The sequence below is a fragment of the Lagopus leucura genome, unplaced genomic scaffold (assembly GCF_019238085.1).
Source record: "Lagopus leucura isolate 7727_CA_CO unplaced genomic scaffold, USGS_WTPT01 Super-Scaffold_100014, whole genome shotgun sequence".
Taxonomy (NCBI): domain Eukaryota; kingdom Metazoa; phylum Chordata; class Aves; order Galliformes; family Phasianidae; genus Lagopus; species Lagopus leucura.
In genome coordinates, this window is record NW_024962268.1 from 5,947,655 (window position 1) to 5,970,274 (window position 22,620).

Here is a 22,620-nt window from a genome sequence, read left to right on the forward strand (position 1 = left end):
AAGTTCCATAAGACCATTCTTAAAAATTCACACTCATAAAGCGACAACAAAAATCAAATACACTAAAGTACAGATGCTTGCAAATTCAGACTTAACATTGTTTTGTGTAAGTCAGCAATAACTTGGGTGTTGTTTTTCTGTCTGCCTCTTTTAGAAAAAGAGAAGAGGTAAAAAGCATGCTGAAAAGCAGCAAACACTTGTGTACTCAGGCTTAGCATGACCTCACCGCTTATTAGGGAAGGACAGCTATTTGTGAAGGGTGGTTTTATTCTTTTTCTAGCTTTCACAATACAATACATCACATCCATTCCAAAGAGCCAGAGATAATAAGCAGCAGCATCAAGTACGAATCATAATTATACCCGTAAGTGCTGATTTGTTGTTCTTGAAACATTATTTCAGGTAGCTTTGTGGATAAACCAGCCATGTACATATCAGTATAATCCTAAAAATCAGCACAATGGTACCTGTGTAGCATTGTCTGCTCATAGTCATCTTTGACCCACAAGTTTTCCTTATGGAAAAAAAAAAAGTTTCTCCTCTCAAGTAGATATGAAAAAAAAGTTTTCGTAATCAGCCAAAGAACAGATGAGAGCAATTATTAATAACATACTTTTGCTTTCTTATACAACACAAAATACGTTCACTAGAGTGAACTAGAGTTCAAAGAAAAACATGGGTTAAGTATGGTGTGTTGCACTGAATTTTAACACTTTTTAAGATCTTAAGCAGAAGCATGAAGAGGATAATTGACACTTGAACACAAAAAGTCTGAAGTTCAAATGTAGGAGGTATATCTTCCCCTTTCTCTCCCCTTATTATTTTATCCAAAAGGCTTAATTAAGTTCATGCTTCATATTATCACTTTCTCCTGAGGACACAGTCCTGCAGAAAGCAGAAACAAATAAACTGATGGAAAATAATGCCCAGGAGAAAGGACAGTTACCATCTATTGTCATCTAAAAAAGCATGCCTTCTTTCTATTTTTAAGGGAAGAAACCATTTAAATGCAAATAGCTATATAATACAGTTGCATTAAATGCAACTAGATTTTATGCTAAATCCAGCAAAGCAGTTCAGTTTCTGCTATTATAAACATTGTTTAGCCACACTCAACATACTAAGCAGTGCTATACGCAGGAATGCATTAGTTAATGGAAAGATTCAGTTTAAGGAAAAGAGGTTAACCTGGACATAAACTCTGGTTGGATCGCCATCCCCTCGCAGATTCTGACATTACAGAGATGCAAGAAATATTTTTTTGTTTGTAAGCTCATAGCTTTAAAAAAAAATTACTCACCGAACTAACAGTAAGTGAAGGTGCTGACTGCCCAAGTGCTTGGCAGCGCATGCGAACAAGATTGGTGGTTTCTGCAGGTTGCCATAGCTGATGTCCATTTGCATTGGGAAGCAAATACTTGCCTGTGAAGTTAAGAGAGAGTGTGTTAAAACATTAGGCGTTGCAAATGAGGCAACGTAATAGGCAGTCTACTATAAGATAAAGTTCTTAGCTGTATTTCCACAGGCATTCACCATTTTCAAACATTTGTTCTATCACTAGTCATGACCACAGGCAATTTCATCAAAGCAGATTCAGTACTCACCTGCCACCCCTCAATGATGCTCTTCCACATGCTAAACTTTTCTTATGCAAATACTTTTTTTTCCCAACATTTTCATAATCAATTTTTTCCAACTTTGAAACGTGATCAATGAAACAACAGATGCAAACACTCAGAATGGTGGGACTGAACCAAACAGATCTGAATTCTGAATGCTAGCCACAATTAAAAGAAAATAATAATACATATATTTCTAAAGGTTGTCCTTTTTAACTATTGCTATTAATCCAAAGCTTGATTCAACTCATTTCATACTTTTGTTTTGAAGAGCTATGATAAGCCACGATCCTCTAAGGCTAACATGAGAACAGTTAAAGTTTCATCTCTTCTGATCAACTGCGGTAACTGATTAGGTTACATCAAAAATTCTACACAGATGGATCCCCTTGTCTTTGAAGACTACTCTCAATACTTTAAAAGGCTGAATTATTACAGGCATTTTGTTGTGTGAATCACACATTTTCAGAAGACGGCATCATTATCAGGAAAGAAGGGGAATATCAACAATCACTGCTGCCTCTTCCAGAGTAAGGCAACAGATGGAAATGGGAAGCTGTTCCAAAAATGATAATGTTATTTCATGCAAAAATGACTGAACTATGAAACTCTTTGTCAAATGATTAAGATCTTAAGAAGGGTTAATGAAGGGCTTGGAGAATATGCCCTACTGAGGGAGAGACTGAAGGAACTGGGGCTGTTCAGTCTGGGGAAGAGGAGGCTGAGGGCAGACCTTACTGCTCTCTTCCAGTATCTGAAAGTTGCATACAGCAAGAGTGGTCTCTTACATACAGCAAGGGCTGGTCTCTTCTCACTGGTAACAGGTGACAGGATGGGAGGAAATGACCTCAAGTTGTATCAGGGTAAGTTTAGATTGGATATCAGGAAACACTTATTTACAGAAAGGGTTGTTAAGCACTGGAATAGACTCCCCAGGGAGGTGGTTGAGTCACCATCTCTGGATGTGTTCAAAAACCAGTTGGATGTGGTGCTCAGGGACATGCCTTAGTGGAAGGTTGTTAGGGTTAGGGTAGTATGGTTAGGTTGTAGTTGGACACAATGATCATTAACGTTTTTTCCAACCTGAGTGATTCTGTAACATCAAAACTTTTGCTTTTTCGAGGAGAGACTGCAGAAGCTCACAGAAAAGAGAACTCTTGGAGTTATTAAGTAGGAAGAAACTATTTCTGGAAGCCTCTGAGTAGCAAAGAAGCAGCAGAGAATATTCGAATGAGAGAATATTTAGTGGAGAATATTAAGAGGTCAAGCATGTAATAATGCCTTTCCTTTTTGCTTATTTTCACACTCTGCCACAAAACAGAATAACAGACTACAGAGGATGATCTTAGCCGACATGTCAATGTTTAAATCCTCAGTCTCAGAATTGCAGGGATTGGAAGGGACCTCTAGAGATCACGGGATCCAGTCATCTCTGAAAACCATGTAGAAGTGGGACAATCACACTACTCAAGCAACTGACTCATGAAACCATCAAGTTGATGCAAAGAGACAATTCAAAAGACTTTCTCTTTTTTTCCCAATCAAGTCTATGTTCAAAAATAAGATGTAAGATTTTGACTGAACATGTGATTAAAAATCATATTCAAAAAATCACATATACTAACTAAGCACCTGTTTCCTGAAATGCTAATATTGCCACATTAGCCCATTAGTCACTGCACCCTCAAAAAACAACTGAGAACAGAGAACTAACTTTGTCATAGGATTTGTGCTCTGGTAAGAAGCCTCTGTTTTGCCTGAAAATCAAGATCTTTAGTTTTATAACATTACTTCTAAACAGCAGATCCACAAAGTTGTTGAGTCCTCTGCAAAGAGTTTTCTGGAAGTAGAGAGTCCCCAAGAAACAAAACGAGATAGTCTTTTTACACTGGTAAAGTGGAACCTGTACATACTGTTCACCCAACTTGCTAACAGCTTGAGCAACACAAGTAGAAAAATGTAGATAAAGATGCAGTGTTATGCCCAAGTATGCAATTCTCCAGGATTCCAGGTTTTTTTTTTTTTCACATGTCCTTACTCATCCTCAACTTAAGGACTGCCACAAAAAGCTGCAGTCATTGATTCAACATGCATGTCTTTGGCATTCCACTGATGACACAACTGGAATGTGCCAGTGGCATATACATACAGCTATAACTCCTATCCATTACTTCATATGGTTAATTGCTTCTCCCACAGCAGGGGGTGGGGTTGAAAAAGGTGGGAATAAAGTGAAAAAAACTAAGTTATTCATATTTTGCATTTAAATAGGTATGTTTTATTTCTTTAATGCTTTCCACAACGAAAGAGGTCTATGCATCTTCTTTACTTACTTTTTGACACCTCTCCCCAATGTCAATGTTAGGATGAGGTTCTCAAGCAAAAACTAGACACTCCTATTGTCAAGTACCAGATTACAAATATCTCTCAGATAAAAACACTGGAAAGAAACGGCAAGAATGCTTCAAAAATCTCATCAAAGTCAAACATAACCACAAACAAGACATATTACCATTGATGGTAACATCTGTAAAATGCTTTGGCAATATCCATTTTGTCAAGCAGACATACATTACACAAATTTCTTACAAACTCCATATTAACTGTTAGAAGCAAAGGGGAAAATTAATTTGCAAATTGATCACTGTAGCATACTCCTGGTGTACTGCATCATCACAGGAATCAGCACTTAAAAGCTACAGGCTTTTCCTCTGATCTGAAGAACAAAGGAGAACACACACAAGAAATCTGCTTTAATGACAAAGTTTGTTCTAGAACTGGGTACAGCAGTACTCTTTGTCTAACCACGGCACTTTAAAAGTGTGAATTTTAAACTACTCGAGAAATCCACTGTAAGACACTAGACCTTTCCCAGACTGCACTAATTTTCATTTCAGGTGAATCCCACTGGGCTCCCAAACAAAAATTGAAGGCAATTACTTGGATTTTGTTCACAAAGTATTCCAGCTTTGTTTCAGCTTGGATCCCTAAAGGGCAAGGGTTTAACAAGTCAGAGAAGCCTGGAAGCAGAAGGGTATATAAGAAATAAGAGCATTATTAATGTTTGCACTTTCTGTTTTAAATGGGAGCCAGATCCAAAACAGCGAGCTATTAGCACAACTCCCATTTGCGTTAGCCGCTCAGCAAAGTGAAGCATTCTGCACTTTGTTGCGTGCAAGGCTACACTGACAAGGAACACCTCAATAGTCGCCTTTATCCTTTGTCCCTTAAAACATCTGTATTTTATCCAGTTTTTATCTTTCTGAAACACATGAAAGAAAAAATATGATATTTTAACAGAGAAGATGGAGAAGAGCCAAGCCTAATGTTTACAGCAACAAAATGTTGTACAAGAAGGCTGACAAGAAAGCAAAGCAGATTAACCTCTACATCACAGCCAGTGTCTGCAGTGTAAGAATTCACTTCGTATTCCATTACTGAATTCAAATGGGTGACCTCTAGAAATATTTTAAATAACACTGAAGTGCCCATGGAGGTGCTAATTAAACACTCAAACTGATCAGAATCACCAATGAAAGCATGAGCACGTGTGATGCTGTGATGCTGTTATGATCACTCCTCCCATCCTCATCCCCAGTCAGGAGCCTCAAGGGCACAACAGACTTCCAGAAGAACAGAAATCAGGGCAAGTGTAGCAGACTGTCTAGAACTCTAGTTCACCTTTACAGTGTACATCCACAGATGCTTCTAAACACAGAAACAGCAGGTAGTAAATGCACCCCCTATATAAGTAAAATTGGAATGGACTGTGGATAACAAAAAAAAAAAAATAAAAGGTAATGGCTCATCTGAGAATAGCTTTAAACTTTCTACAGAGAGAGTCAAGAACAGCAGCAGTTACCAACAGGAAATCCAACTGCAAAAAAATATCCTGAACATGACAGCTCTACTTTTAATGCTATGCTTCTTAAACTAAGAAAAACTGGAAATGGTTTAAATGAACGCAATGAGTTTTCTCATTTTCAAAAATAAATGGAACACCAATATTTCTTAAGGAAAACTATTTCTTTCAAAACTCAGTCCACTCTTCAAGGGTCAAGAACTCTGCCTCATTCAGGCCACTGTACAATAAACAGCCCCTGCTGTGAATTAACCAGCAACTCTCCCTGGATTCCTCCACATAAAAGAAACTTCATGTCACCTCAATTTTTGAACTATTCAAAAATTCAATATGGCCTTCTCCTGTCCTCATATTACTCCTACACTTCTTCCCACTATCATTTCATTAACAACTGTATGCCTTTTTCTCCTTTTACATTTCAGCTGTGTTAATAACCCTTGAATTTACACACAGCCACACTTTCCTCATCATTAAGTGACTGTAGTATCAGTATTACACATAAAACTCGAGCCAAAATGCATTATTGATTTTCACACTACATTCATTTCTGCCTTCAAGTGCAAAGCTCCAAGCAGCTTTCCTTTGTGAAAGAAGTGACTTGTGTGCGACCTCAAGTCCAGCTCACCTCTTCCATCGTAATTCAGCATTTTGACACACACACACAGCTGAGAAACAGCACCAGAGGCCAGCATAATCTCCATGTAACAGCAGACTACTGCCACACAGGTTGTAATTTTATCATTACTTTCATCAGTTATTGGTACAGATGAGTCATCTACTAATATAGGTTCACCTACTGCTATCCAATTCAATCCCAAAATGGCCTTTGACATCCTGCCATGTCTTCTGCAATAGCTTCGCTGGCCTCTCTGCTATCCTTTCCAAGCCCAATGTAGCTATTAAGATAGCCTGAAGTCACAGTGTTTTGTTTCCAGTGTCATCTCCTCCCACGTCTGAATGCAATGCTCGTTAGTCCAGCACATTTATCAAAATGCTTTTCAATAAAAGGTGTCTCCAGATTATGTAATGGCAGCATTTAATGATATTACATAATCCCCATAAGACCCAGGAAATACATCACTGCAGTTCAAAGTGTCACCTTCCCCTCAAACTTCTCTGTCAAACATCTACTTTCCTATATAATGGACAGTGGAAGATGGAAAGGAAATTACTGTGAATCTTCTATTTGTCTGAAGTGAGTACATTTGTTGTAGGCTTTCCTTTTTAAGGCCAAAAGGGACTAAAACACACAAAACTAAAATATTATTCTCCTTTCTCCTTTCCTCCTCTGAAATCCATATCCTAATAGAATAACTGAAAACGGTTAAAAATTCATTTCCATTTTCACATTAAGAATTACTTAGGCCAAGTCTCCAGCAGTTGGGTATTTTAACAATTGCTTATGATGAATAAAATCTTCAGACAACAAATGCATTTTTGCATTAACCAAAGCAGTATACTCAGAGCAATATTTAACATTCCAGTGGTGAGATAGTTAATCAGTACGGAAGTATAAACACAAAAGAAGCATCTTGACAGCTTTTAATGGAAATAATTTCCAATGAAAATACTAAAAGCCTTTAAGCCATCCCACAGTTTCAAATGAAAAACAGGTGTGCACCTTGATGAAGTTCAGATATCTGGATATGTGCTGACAGCAACAATGGACACAATTAGCCCAAAGAGAAAGCTCTACGCCTGACTGTAGTGTCCAACAACTTAAACCAGTAATGTGTTTCTGCAAACTAACCTATAGCCATCCTGTCACCTCTCTGGGGCAAAAGCCAGGAAATAATTGTTCTGCTTGCTTCAAGAAATTGATTGCAGATATTTATGACAGATGCGTATTATTTAGGAACATCTCAGATGAGTAGATTCTTCTCCCTCGCAACTTTTGATTAAGAAAGAACAACTGATCCTATCTCAAGAACTGATCTCTGTAGTACAGAAGCTCACCGCACATGATTCCACTTCACAGCACTCCTGGGAAACAAAGTGCAAGTGCAAGAGAAAGTACAAGAGAAAGAGGAATGAACCACACAGAAGACAAAACTGGATCCTACTGCAGACAGCTCTAGGTGATTGAAATGTGCTGAAAGAAACAGTTGGGTACTTCTGCCTCTTTCTATGCCTTTCCCTTTTCTCCTTCCCAAAATAGGAAGAGTTCACACCAGGTGTCATCGATACAGGTAAAAACACCAAAGCCAGACTCAGCCACATCAGCTTTGAGCAGCCCGAAGCACTTCACAGAGCAGCCAAAACCACGTGGACACAGCCTGCATACAGCTTCTCAGGGGAAGGGAAGAGCCCTCCTACCTCAGCCGTTTACCATATGTTTATGGCACTCTGCTTTAGTATTTCAAATTTGACTGCTGTAGGCTGCCCAGCAGTAAGAAATAATGCAGAAGCTATAAATTTTAGGATCTACTCTCACACCATTGAATGGGGAATCAAAGTATATAATTCCTATTAGCAGTAACTGCAAAAGTAAAAACGGTGAATAGATTTAAAACTGTAAGTTGAAAATTTCACCATTTTGCCTTATTTTACTGTAGTTGTGTCAAAAAAACTTGATTTAAATACAATTTCAGATGACTACCAGCAAGGAAAAGAGTTACTGTTTTATTCATGCCTCATTTATTGCCTACTACTTCAGAAAATTTGCATGTTAAGCATATTATCAGCTGCACGTGGTTAAAGTTAATAGGCAATGCCAATTTCCTAGCCTGATGTAAGAGGTGAACTTTTTCTTTTAAGCAATCTGTCCACTAAGCATAATATCACTCAGTTAAGCCTAGAATTTCAACTGACTCCATTATCATTTCTTTTGTTACTGTACAAGGAGACTCTGTAAGAAATCCTATTAAAAGGTGATTATGTATTTTACACTTTTGATACACCACGGAATCCTCTTAAAATCTTTGTTTCACTTTCTAAAATTAGCTGAAGAAGTGATATCTGACCATATATTAAATAAATGTGGCCCATCAAAGGCAAAATTAAGACACAACTGCAACTTTAAAAATGGACACAGTTTGGACAGCAGAAACCAATAGGATGAAGATTTAGACCTGTTTCCAGACTAAGAGAAAATGTTTCACGCTTGTAAGCAACTTCTTTCAACCCATTTCAGCAGCAGAAAGACACTCAAGATACAAAATAGAATCCTGTTCACATGTTAGTTAGTAAAAGTTCCTCTGCTAACAGATATTCCACGAAATTACATTTTTATTTTGACAAATCATTCATAATCAATTACCATCCACTAGATCAGGGATTGAGAATCCACAGCTTATCAATGTCCTGTTCCAGTGCCTCACAACTTTTGTAAAGAATTTCCTCCTAATATCTAATTCAAATCTACTCTTGTTTAGCTTAAGCTTAAACCCCTCATCACTGCAAGCATGAAGTGAGGTGGCCCTTCCCCATACTCTAAATATGTCTAATATTACCCCTTTTTCTTTTTCAGGAGCCACAAAATTCAAGAGCTGATCTCTTAAATACAAGAAATGCCTCCTCCCGTCCTCATTAGGAAATATTTATAAAGCTTTTAATTTGAAAACTCAACAAGGATTACACACAAAAACTGCCTTCCTCTCTTCTTAAGCATTCTTCAGCTGTACATCCAACTCATGTTAAAGCATCTGTCTTGGTTAAGTAAGTACAACTTCCCTTCATAATTGGTCACAGCAATTGCTTAGTGACGGTAAGAAGCTGACACTGGACAGAGCACAGAGGTGAAATGAGAAGACTTAAACAAGTATGAGTAATGCTGTTTTGGTGTGGAATTATGATGCAAATAGAGTTGTGCACTAAGGAGCTCAGGTACCAGCAGCAGTAAAGATTGCATCATCACAATGCTCAGTTTTACTTAAACAGCTTGTTAAACCCAATCAATTAACTAAGTCCAGGCAAGTTCTTTCACATGTGCCTCTACAGCTGCACCACTGCAGGGACTTGAACGATCTAATTCAACAGATACTGGGGTATTTCTTAAGAGGCTGCAGCTTAAACCTCAGAAATTTACCATGCATATTCTCCTTTCTTTCCTTGTTTTATTTTTCCACAATGATAAGTGACTGTTTAAACAAATCTCAAGCTGCTTTTATAGCAAATCCTGAGAAGGTCTAAACTCTACTTCTCCACCCTTCAAAACAGGCAACTTGCAAATTCATCTGCTAATTAGGCACTCTACTGCTGTGGTTTGCTTTGATCTCAGCAGCAATCAACTTCTCGTGTTCTGATGATACAAGTCCGATTAAACAGCAATCGAGGAGTTAAAGGCAAAATAATGAGACAGGAATACAGTATCTCCTGTTCTCATCTGAGACTATTACATGATGCAGAATCCAGACATGTCAAAGAATATGGAAATCATCTTCCTAGGCACACAGGGAAGCAAAATCAACTGAACTACACAGGTTGACTGAAGCCTTAAACGACAAAGGTGACTGACAATGATAAATACAACCTATGTCATCTCAAGCGCTAGCGCACCAAGAATGATTTAAAAATACATATTTTATCAGTAGAAGACAGCCTTATAGAACATGCTTTAAAAAATAATTTTCTCACGTATGTAATCACAGAAAAGCTTGCTTCTCTCTTTCTACCAATTCCAGAAGAAGTTTAACATGTGATACAATGTGTCATGAAGTACTTAAGGCGCCCAGAGGGCTCGAGAGGAGCCCAGGGCAGGCAGTGAGCCTGGATGACGAGCGCCGTGTCCCCGCCACACAGCACGCCGCTGTGCTGGGCACAGACGCCCCTCCTCAGCCCCCACTGCGGCCCGATGGCGTCGGCCTGGCACCACAGGCCTCCTCACTGCTGCCAGCAGGAAAGGACGTCCCAAAACAACCACCCGCCACCATCAAGAACAGTACTCTGAAACCTACGTCTGGCCTCATGTGTGAAGGGAAGCAGGATCAGAAGGTAAGGTTTCCTAACGAAGGGGATGCCCGAGAGGGCGCCGGTACACACAGCCATCTTTGCCCCGTATCCATGGCAACAAGGTTCTCAAACAACGCCCCCGCAACTGTAGCGTCTGGGGTGAAGTCACTGCTTTCCACGTAGTGACGGGGGCGCTGCTGCTCAGGCTGGAAGTCAGTAAGCAATTCTGAGACAGTAAAGATGAAATAAGGAACGCCTCATGTCCTCCAACTGGCCATTACTGATAAAGATCAATCCCTAAAAATGCTGTCAGTAACACAGTCACATCCCAGTTATGATGAAGTGTTGCAGAGAATGGAAAGGTAGCAGTGACAACAAGGCTTCAAAGTATCCTCCATGATTTCATGACAAACTCTCCACAGCCATCAAGTTGTACCTAGCCTCCCACATTAAGGTTTAATGAGCTAATCTGCATTATCAGCAATATTCATAAGAAATGCTCCACAACATAAGACCAGAACTCCAAATTCCCGCCACTGTCAGCTGCTCCCCCTACGTGCAGCAGGACAGCCTGCAAGTCCTGCCAGCAGATGCCAAACCCTAGATAACAAAGAACAGCTTGTTCTTCATGGCCCATAACACTAATCTTTCTGCTAATTAGTGCGAGTGATGAAACTCTAATGCAAAAAAATCAGACTGAGACTACCCAGATTGATTTCAAATCAATCACAGATTAGTTATATGGGAATAGCAATCATTGCTGGCAACATTTAGATGAGTGATGGCTTAGATGTGGGAAGCTGATCAAAGCAGAAACATTGAACAAAGAAAAATACATGCATTCCAAAATTTCTTAGTCTTTAGTTCATCACTAGATAATGACTTAAGTTCATTAATGAAAAGTGCTGCAGGATGTTCAGATTAAAGACAATGTAAAATGAAAATTGTATGCATTATCTCACTAGTATTTGTGTAAGATCAATTTATGGTTAGCAAGATAACAGCTTTACCACAATTAGAGACAATTAGCCCAGCAGCAAGTCTGTTTCCAGGCAATTATTGATGAGATAACAGGAGGCGAGATAAAAGGTTCAAAATCTAAGTAACAAAGTTTAGTGGTTGGTTGCTTTCTTTTTATACATCTAACTGTGAAGCATAGGACACAACTGGATTAGCTGCAGCATTCCGCAAAATGCAAGCTCTTGCCAGTGATGTGGATTCATGCAATGCAGAAGTAGAAAGAAAGATAGCAATCTGCAAACGTAATATCAAAGCAGTTGAGGAAACTGAACAGAGATGCACCACACACTGCAGTGCAAGTTGAGCGGCAATGGAATATGAAAGCAAGGCCAATTCAATTTGCTTGTCTGAGTGATTTCCCAGGTTAACTTCCTCCATAGTAAAAGCTCATCTAATTTCTCAGCCTTCCACATTACTTTCTGAATTCTATTTAAGCTTCTCTGAACACAGCAAACTAAAATCTGCAGACAATTTAAGCCAAAACCCCTCTGCATGTAGACAGCCCTTTGATGTTTGCAGAGATCAAGAAAACCAGCCACTGCAGAAAAGCAGCTTTTTAATTAAACATCTTTTCTCCTGATCAGAAACAAGTTTTAAAGTGCAAGACTGTACATTGCTTGGAATCCTTAAGAAGACAACTAAAAAGCAAGGGGGAGAGGTATTTACATTCACACAGGAGTCAACTGCCTTGAGAAGAGCAGAGCTGACCCCATCTGACCAGGCTTTGCCTGCGTCATCATCACCATGGCACACAAAGGGCAGCAGCACTGTTCAGAATCACAGACCTCTTTCCTCTATCTTTGAGAAAGAACTATTACACAAGCAGCTGCATAGACTGTACAAGGATCATATTTTATACAATCTTTTGGCATAAGCAGAACTCCAAGCTCCAATTTACTTCCAGGTAAAGAATGCAGCCAACACCTTACAGAAAAATATGCATGAAGGGAAGGTAGAAAGGGAATGGGGCAGGGGCCAGTATGCAGAAACAGCAGAGAGGAAGGAAGGCAAACACTGAATGCACAGCAAGTCCCCCAGTAACTGTGTGCAGGTGTACTGCAACAAACCAGGAGTCCAGAGAATGCATAGGCAATTCTGCTCCCCAAACTTTATAACAATTTGGAAACATTTGGTATTTTAAAACAGAAAAGGAGCTGGTCACAAATTGCTTCCAAGTTAGCCAGTAGAAAATAATTTTGCTCTGAAGTTGCTGAACTTATGAGTGCTTCTGCTTAGCAACTTCAACTGCAAAATACTGTTTGCCATTCCTTTCTTTCTATTAAGCAGTACATCTGGTACTTCACAACAAGAGCAATCAAAGTACATTTGCTAGGCTAGTATCAGGCAACATCCAGTAAACTCTTTTTATTCCAAATTCTGCCTCTCTTTTCAATCCTCCTTCCCTTCCTTGGGGATGCAGATTAAGTAAAGATTGCTTAAAACAGTGCAGTTCAGGAAAAAAAAAAAAAAATGCTGGGTGCAAGCTTCCCCAAAACAATGCTAAATGTAAGCTCAGTCTCCATCCTAGCTCTCCTCCAAATATACCGATTTTGTATCCTTTGTGTTGATATCCCATTTGAAAGATCATCTTGTACACTATTCTCAGTTTTTCTCACTGCCCCATTACTTTAAATAAGTAGGCTAAATTACCTGAGCCTATTCAGAGCAATAGACTCTCATTAACTGAAATCCTTCAAGTTTTGTAAATTTCATCCAATATATTACAACAATGCAAATTTTATTTCTTCTCGTATGTCGCACATAGCATTATTCCTCCTTGTAAAGCCCAATAAACTCATTTATTTGGTATCTATTCCCAGAGGTGAAAAACACCTCTATTTATATCTATTAGTATTCAGCCCTGCAGGACTTGAAATATCCTGGTTCGTATAAATTAACAATAAAAACATAAATAAAAAATTAATACTACTAACACTTTATGGCACATTAATTCTGTATTGTTAATGGAGAAGGGAAAGACAAAATAAGAAAACACAATTAACAGCTTTCCTAACACTTGGAGTGAACAACAAGCATCAGCATAAGCACATCCTGCAAAGTTTTTAACTAGGAATCTTCTCTTGCTTTACTTACTCCTACATTCTGTATTTCTTGAAGTTTAGTAAAGCTAACATTTTTGAATGATACAAGCAGAGACTATACATTACAGTATTCAAAAAATACCACTCCAAACCATTTTACAGGATTCACTGTTAGACTTTTTCCTTATTGGACAATCTGCATCTTTTTACAAGTGGAAACTCAGAGAAATTAAGGAAGAAATGCATGAGAGAAGAAATTAACCCAAGCCAAGGGCAAGGACAAGTCAGTAAAATTACTCACTTCAATGTCAGGGCTTGTGAGTCCCTCCCACCCCATGATATTCTATAATTTGACACCACCACCTCATTTTTTAATTTTTTTTTAAGTCATGTTGTGACACTTGTGGTTTCAAACCACCTGTCGACAGTTCAGCATGGAAGAAACTACAAATAATTCAGAAATTTAATTATGCCAGAAGAGGTGGACAAATACAAATCCAAGGTAACATTAAAACAATTAACTTCAGTTTTCTGAGCATTTTTAAACAATTTGAGGAAGTGGTTCTCTGTATCTGCAGCACCAGGTTTTTTTGTTTGTTTGTTTTGTATCCTGATAAGGACTTTTTGTCATCAGAATGACTTTGATTAGTTTAATCAGTATTGTAAAGCTGTTAAGATATTTCAAGTATTTTATGAATCTAAAGCCCTAGGGTATTCAGGTTCACTGAAAGTGCATTAGTAATAAAGCAGTTTAACATCACTGCACACCATATTCCCAAATCCTGATATAAAACTCCACACAACATATTGCAAGCAGACAAAAAGTATATCCGTTTCCTTTCATAAAAACCTCAAGCAATAATTCAGGCACAGAGATAAAGACTGTGGAGTGTAGCTGCAGAGCACACTTGCTTCATTTGTTTTTGATTAGGCTGCCTTCTCCTCATTAGCTGGAGGGTTTATGCAGGAAATTTCAATTTTTGAATCCGCTAGCCTAATTTAAAGTTGAACAAAAACAAAATGAAAAACCCACACCAACTCCTGCTAAAATAATAAGTAATGTGCTGGCAATTTCCATTGTCAGGAAAACACCACCGTGGTCCTCACATCAAGTTTTTTAAAAAGTAACAGAGACACTAGAGACTTCACTGATACAGTCAACAAAAATCAAACATGTCACAGTGCTGCAAGTCACTCGTCTTACTAAAGACCATGTGGATCAGAAATACTACTAGACTGCTGTAAAAAAATCCTCATAAAACAACTCATGATGAAGCAATCTTCTTAAAACACTTGTCACTACTTCGCAGCTTTGTAGACGACATTAAACTACAAACTACATTAAAAAAGTACTGTATTAGCTACTGGGGCTTTCTCCAACATAATGACAAGGAGAGGGGTGAGAAGTCAGTTAGAAAAGCAAATATTTTAAAAGTACTTCACAAAAGTTCACTGAGGAAGGTTAGCTATATCTGCCATTTTTCATTCCCAAGTAAAACTGCCTTTCAACTCTGTATACAATTCAGAGACAGGAGACAATCTCATCTCACATACATGCCAATTCAGCTTTCCCTCCTTTGAAATTCATCTGCTACCAGATGAAACTTGGACAAAACAAGATACTGTGCCACAACTTTATCAATTTCAGAAAATTCACCAACACATACTGTCCCTCTCACTTTGCATTTTAGGAATGTATTTAATTGCTAGGTTCCAGTGAGTTAAAAATTCTTTTATCTAGAATATGCAATTTGTCCCCATGTTTTCATGTTCATTTCACTCACACATTCAATAACAAGCACTCTTCAGTGAGCATCACAGCCATACACTCTCAGGTCACAGTCACAACTTCTGCACTGTACATCTTCCACTGCAGCACACAGGGACATCAGGGCAAGGGGGCCCTGCCTACCTGCTACCATGGATGGCTTTGCAGAACAGAAGCCATGGTCCACGCCAAGGGCCAAGCTGTTTATGGGAGGGAAGGATCCACCAGATAAATGAGACCAAACTGCTTTTTCTTTAATGAATCAGTCTAAAGGGACCATCTGTGTACTTCAGCTCTTCGAGGAAACAAGACATATGCAAATCCTATGGATGAATTCATGCAAGCGTATCTCAAATAACCCTTAAACTGCCAGTCTGCCAAATTTTCATGGAAATTTCAAGAAACAGAGTACTTTCAGGCTGCACTGTCAGCACTCCACAAAGAGAGAGTCTCAAGAATAAGCTCACCTCACCGATTATGAGGGACCAAACATAGAAGAGACTTTATAGAAGCTTCAGGTGGGGATACAGCTCCTCCAGAGTCTGGCCGCAAGGCCAGATCAAGGTGCCATCAGCACTACATCTGCCACACCTCCAGGTGGCACAGCCCACACCCCAAACTCACCAGTCAGAGCTCCTCCAAGGCTTCCTCTTCTGAGCTGTCTCCCATCTTCACTCAGCTGCCTCTTATATTTGAAAGACTTTCCGGGGCCAGATAAGACCTCTGGATTGCTGGATTTTCGAAAAGGCATAGGTGGTGGGGACAATATGTGATCAAGCTGCAAAGAAATGCAGGGGAAGAAAGAAAATGGTGATTATTTACATTAACTGAGGGAGTAAAAGGGGTTAAAAAAAATCACCAAAAAGAAATTTAAAGAAGACTATTTTCCTTTGCATAAAAGTTATTACAGAATTGGGAAACAAAAAGTGATTTAAAAGATCTTACAGTTGCACAAACCAAGAATTTTGCAAGTGCCAAAGTTGCAGCTGGTTGTGTATGAAGCCATCCTCCTCTCATACACTTTATAGCACATCCTGCTGCACTCCTGCACTAAGAGAATTATTTCCCATAGTCTGATCTCAAGACATGAAGGAAGACATGAAGGAACACAATCTTCCACAAAACAACCTCTTTGCAACTGTGAACCATCTGACCAAGGCAATCTCTTCACAGATTTATCTGAGTAGTCGCTAGGTGGCACTGTGCTATCAACAAATTGCAAACCATTCCCAGACTAGTGAAATTACTGAAAAACACATTTTTCACTGTCATTGGGGAAAAAAAAGAATCTGTCTAAATTATTCTGTTTAAAAAGCTAGCATTCATTCACACTGACTTCAAATTAGCGTAAATACAAAGCCTCATCCTTCAAATTCTGTTCCTCTCATCATTTCTATACAACATTCTAGGCCTCTTGTTTTGAGAGTACTTTTGATGTCTTAATACTTGGCTAAATTAGCAAAAGCAGAACAAAAAAAAGAATTGAGTAAATACTTGACTGCTTCATCCACACTGTCCACAGAAAAGAAGGACTCAAAGTCACCACTATCACCCTGGGAGATACAGAGTGAAGGTTCATTTTTGTTGAAAGTAAATTGCACAGAGAACTATTACGTGCCCTGCAAAGCATTTTAAATTCCCTACGTTTAGAATTTACTTTGCACTTGTTATTTCAGATATGTAGGGTGGGTGGAGGTTGAGCTGCTTTGTTTTCAAATCAAATCTGAAGCTCATTGAAAGTGTTTGTAGACACAAACACAGCTCCAAAACACCAATATAGCTGTTTCTGAATCTGCTCCTTCAGCATGTTAAGATTCATTCATGTTCTGGACAAACACTGAAGTGACTGATGAACTCAAAGCACTTGTCTACAGTAATTTCCTAAATCAGACAGGACTTGGGGGTCACATAGAATATTTAAGCAACCTTTTCCATCATTTATCATTCATGAGCGCAAGTATTTCACAAATACTTCCAAGTGCTAAGGTACTCAAAATGCAAATTTACAAATCTGTTGCACTCAAAAGGAAATGACTGACAACAGCTGGCAAAATCACCACGCATTTGTCTACCAGTTTCTAAGAAACATAATTTTGAGACTTAGAAGGAACCTATTAAACAAATACTCAAAGGGTCTGCAGTAATTTAAACTATTCACTTTCAGATGGACAGCAAGGACTGCTCATGCTGAACTCCACACATTTGACAATGACACAATCCCATCAAGCTTTTAAATGTTACTGGCAAATATTCATGCATTCTCTTAAAGCAGGCTCAGTCTTCAAGACAACCAGCCATACTTCACATCTTCTCTCTTGCATAAGGTTAAGGCTTTACACACAAAAACGAAGGCATTCAGCTCCCTGCACAGCAGCACTGCAGTCTACCAGACAGATCAGGACTCTCTCACACAGTAAAGCCTCCACTTGGGTATCCTATGATATGTAGTTCTGATTACACAATTTGTTATTTCCAGTTAAGCTGTCTTCCTTTTTCACAGCTTTCACTAAAGCACGCATGGTTTTGGAGGAAGCTTTAAAATGAGACTACAGTTCAGAGCAATACAGCACTGTCTAGGCTTACAAATCACTTTTCCACTGTCCAAATTGGCAGTCTCAGAAAAGCATTTTTGAAAGCTGTTTTGAGGCTGTTTAAATATCAACCCACTATCACTTCAACAGCAGCACCCAACTACCACTCTCTTGTGAAACCACCTCTGTGTTATTAATTGCCTCTATCAACTAAAATTTGTTTGATATGATTTATAGAATACAGGCACAGAAACTTCTCTTTATCGCTTGCATGGAAAGAAAGAAGACATGCAGCTGGAGACTAGGTCCTGGCTGCTGAGACAGAAGTAACCAGCTTCAGGGAAGTAATCGTAACCCAATGCAACATGACCGTGACTGAAGTCCTGCATGGGAGGCTCTTGGGAACCAGGTTTGAGAGGAAAAGAAAGCACGAGAAACTGGGGAGAAGCTGTGCTACAAATGCTTTTCCTGGTTTTGTCCACTTGGAAGTTCCCAGGCAATTTTCAGACATGGAACACATGGGAATTAAATGCAGTTTCTGAAATTTACCATTTACTGAACACAACAGGATGAAATTCAGATTCAGTTGAAGACAAATAAGGTTACATTACATGGAGACAACAAAACACAAATAGCTACTCTTGATTATGATACATTCAGAGCCAAAGTATCACAGCAATATTAGGTTTTCCTGATAAACACTTTTTGGCGCAGAATTTCATTTTAATACAGGAGCAGTACTGTAGCGTACACTGACACACAGCTGTCAGCTGTGTTTCAGCTAGATGTTGAGAAACCTATCCCACCTGCAGCAACTACGCCAAAAAACACTACACAGTCTAGTGCTCCAAAGAAAGAATACAGGCATATGATATCTGGCCTTTTCATACTGTGATCAACTCCTGCTTTAAGAAATGTAGCCACACATAGATTAAAAAAAATCCACTATCCAGAGGCTCAGATTTTTGCTTCCAAAGAACAAAGTAAGTCTGTAACATGCAGAGCATGTATTTGAAAGTAGTCTGTACCTCATAACTGATGTCACAGCAGACACAAGCCTCTTTAACAGCCTTGATATAGTTAAGTCTGGTGCTCGGGAAGCATAAGGAAAACGGTTTGCAGCCAGCAGCCAGGCTTACAAGTTCATCCCGAACAAGACTTCTCAAAACTGAACGGGCATCTGACCAGCCAGCCTGACCAAGACGGTCCTTCTAGACTGAATTCAGACTCCAGATAAAAGCCTATACAGGAGACTAAAAGGCTTTGTGTCTTCAGCAAAATTGCTTTCCCCTCCTGCCAGGTAAGGCATTCAAATTCAAGTGAAACCAACAAAGAAAGTTTTAGTAAGTTCTGCTTCCTTGAAGCACAAAGCTGAATCTGAACATCTGCAACATGGCACACATTCATATCTCACAAAACAGCCAATTCAGACATACTGACACTATGGTTGTTTAGTGCTGAGATTATGACAAGCTCAAATTATTAAAAGATGTATCCAAACTTGTTAATACTTATTTGAAAGACCTCCTGAAAAGCTGAACGCTATGAAAATTCACATTGTGCTTGTTATCAGGTTCAGATTCTGTGTTATTGCTCTTAAGACTTGAAAGCAGTTATCTCAGTGAAGGAAAGTGCTGGAATTATACCAGGGCCATTTTAAATAATTTTACTCAAGCAGCCTCTGCTCCGTATGTCAAACACTACTGCCTAACTGCAATCACCACTCCATGGGTATTTCACATTTACTAAATATCCAGACGTGTCAATTTTGGATGGCACACAAGCACAATAAGAGAACTGTAGCTTGGTTGGTCGCTCTTTTTTATTTTTATAAAGCTTACTTGACAGCAAGTTGCAAGAGATACAACAGCTGCTCCCTGCAGGCATTTTCCAATAGACATCCATATTACACCTTGAGGCTCTGGCTATTGTATATATTCAGCCCCACTGCCTTATTATTGCACTCAGGCTGTTTGACTAACTCTACTGTTAGTATTCACAAATGCACAATTAAGTGCCGCACACCCCCCCCCCCCCCCCCCCAATGTGTTAAACACTGAGTAATTCCTTTCTGACAAAGGCACATTGTGAGAGGCAGAAAACATGCAGCAAACTCCTAGGCAAGTAGAACATTCCTCAAATGTGTTTCCATACATTTCCTGAAAAAAGATGCTTGATTTTGTTGTAGATGTGCTGAATTTCTTATAGAAGATAAAATTTAGCAGGTAACTGCTTTCACAGAACACTCTTCTTCCCACATCATGAACCTTACAAAAAGGAACAGAATGTATCATTAGAGGAGAAAGGCTTAAAAAGTGCATACAAAGGAATTATCAAAAAAACTTTCACCTGTACATTTGGAGATCCTTTACAAACAGGAATGGAAACTGAGTGACAGTCTCTTCTAGTTGCACAGCAATTTCCACCAGGGAATCAGGATAGAATAAATTTGTCCTCAGACCCTGTTTGTTTTTTCCTCTGTATTTTGAAACTATTCATCTTCTGTATGAATAAAATCAGCTACATTCTTCTAAAGAAAATTATTCTCATACTACACTAGCCATGGACTATTAACAGCTCACCTATTCAGAAAGGATTATGTTCATATTTCAAAAAACCTTAGTAGAATTAAACCCAGCTGTCTACCACTGTATATTTACAGCTAGAATTAATTCACTGCTTGATAATCATATCATTACATCAGCCCACATGTCCTAACAAAAATTAAGGACATAACAACCAGTTCAAAATAAGACTTAGCAACAGTATTTAGAAGTATAATTTGAGCAGAGTGTATAATCAGATGTGAAACAGCCAGAAAGAAAGCAGTAGATTTTAAGAGAGGAAATCCATGCTACAAGAAGGTGAATGAGGCTAAGGTAATGCAATTACACTGGTAACACCAGGACAAGAAAAATAAGCTGTTCAGAGTTGCTGAGATTTGATTCAATGGTTTTGTTTCAATGAAATGACACTGTAATGAGAATTCAAGTTATCTGCTCAGCTACACTTGTCTTCTTGTTTTCTTCTACTGTTTTTTTTTCTTTTTAAACACCCAGTGTTTAAACACACAGTATTATTGTCCAAAATACTTCACCCTCAGTCTCCCCTAATTGTTCCATAGACAATATTCTTCCCAAAGAAACAGGGAAACTTAGGTATTCCATCCAAAAATACAAAGGTGTTCAAGTAAGGATTTTAATTTCTTAAACACTGAAAAATTCTGCTATACCTCAGGTCATGTCTTATGTGCATATTAAGTTAATGTTCCATAAAAACTCAGTGCACTATCACCCACATTAAGCTTCTACCAGATGGGTACCAATCCACACGAGATCCATCACCTGAAATCTTTCATCTATGGTGATTATCAATCAGGAGTTCCAAAACAAAATTCTACTAATAAGCAGATCAACAGTGACTGAGTCCCAGGCCGCTGGGAACATAAATCAATCAATTTCTTCACATTCACATTGGGTTTCCTATAGTATAACATACCTCTCTCTGGCTTCGAGAGCATTTTAAGCACAGATGCTGAAACAAAATAGCCCCAGCAAAGTGTTTTTTTGTTGTTGTTTGTTTTTTGTTTGGTTGTTTTTTTGTTTTTTTTTTGAAGGAAACTGACAATTTATTTTGAGTATAGGGGAGAAGCATGCTCTTAACACTTAAATATTCTCTCTCTCTAAATACAATTAAAGTTGGAACACACATATAAGCTTTGATGAACTGCCCTGACAGACAAGCAGAACTATTAATCTATTATTAATAGATAAGATACAGATACCTTGCAAAAACCAAAGGCATCTTAGAATTTGTTAAAAAAAATTTTTTTTGAAAATCAGCCTAGTAAGAACATACTGCACTTTAGTTACTCCAGCTGCCTGGTGGCCCTACAGTAGAGCAAAATTAGACTTGAGAAAGAAACGCTACAGCACAAGGCACTGTAGATACCAATGGGTCTCTGTCTTACAGGACCATTCCAAGCACACAGGTGAGAATCAATTTCCTGCAAACAAGATGCAGCAACTCATGCCTGTGATGAGCAGACCTGCATTTAGTCAAATTTCACCACCCTCTGATGGACCTTGTTTCTAGATGCAATGCTAACAGTGATCACATGGGAAAACAGAGTATCCAGAAAACACTGTCAAACAGTATGGCAGAACAAGATCATCAGCAGCCCCCATTCAACCTGACTAGATCATTCTACATCCCCTTTGCAACAAGAGATGTTGATCAATCTCAGTCTTGAGGAAGATTTAGAGAACCATGCAACTATTTTGAATATTCACAGCTCTCACAGCAGTCTTTTCAGAGCAGAGAATCACCAATAAACTAACTCCACACAAAGTAAAAAGGAAACACTTCTCCAAAAATTAGCACCGCTTCCAGAAGCCAAGGATAATGACAGGGAAGACAAGATATTGAGGAAGTCCAGGTCACATGGCCTTCAAAGGACATGGAAAGATCCTATTTCCTGCCCCTTTTCTTACTGCACTTCTTTGAAAACAAACAGATTTTCTTTCTCACTTCATATAATCAGTAGGAAAACGGGCACTCATCCCACAGTTCTCAACTCTGGGACTGCCTTCCCACCCTCCTCCAAGGGAATGACCTGTGAATATCATTGGAGCTTGATCTCAGAACCTTTCAAGTTCTCCAGCTGAAAGGCACCTGTCATCGTTTAAGACTTCACCCATGGACTATCTCACTTCAATCCGTGACCTACAGTTTTCTTCTTAGGACAGGGATCTCAGCTACCATGCAGACAGAAGATCAGCCAGGGCCTCAGCTCACTCTTGAAGGTGACAGGTGAGAGGCAGGAAAATTCTTGTTTACAGCCACATTGCATGCTAATAATTCATACAGCAGTTCTCGTTTTCCGTAA

General features: G+C 38.9%; 1 protein-coding gene across 1 annotated transcript; it reads right to left on the reverse strand.

Annotated features, from left to right (window-relative positions):
- Window positions 1-298: 298 nt before the first annotated feature.
- LOC122182338 lies at window positions 299-20,443 on the reverse strand. Its single transcript, XM_042875515.1, has 5 exons — window positions 20,432-20,443; window positions 18,761-18,943; window positions 15,826-15,979; window positions 1,301-1,422; window positions 299-445 (listed from the first exon to the last, which is right to left on the reverse strand). Exons 1-5 carry the CDS (start codon window positions 20,441-20,443, stop codon window positions 299-301), a joined length of 618 nt encoding a protein of 205 aa, XP_042731449.1.
- Between the last annotated feature and the right edge of the window lie 2,177 nt (window positions 20,444-22,620).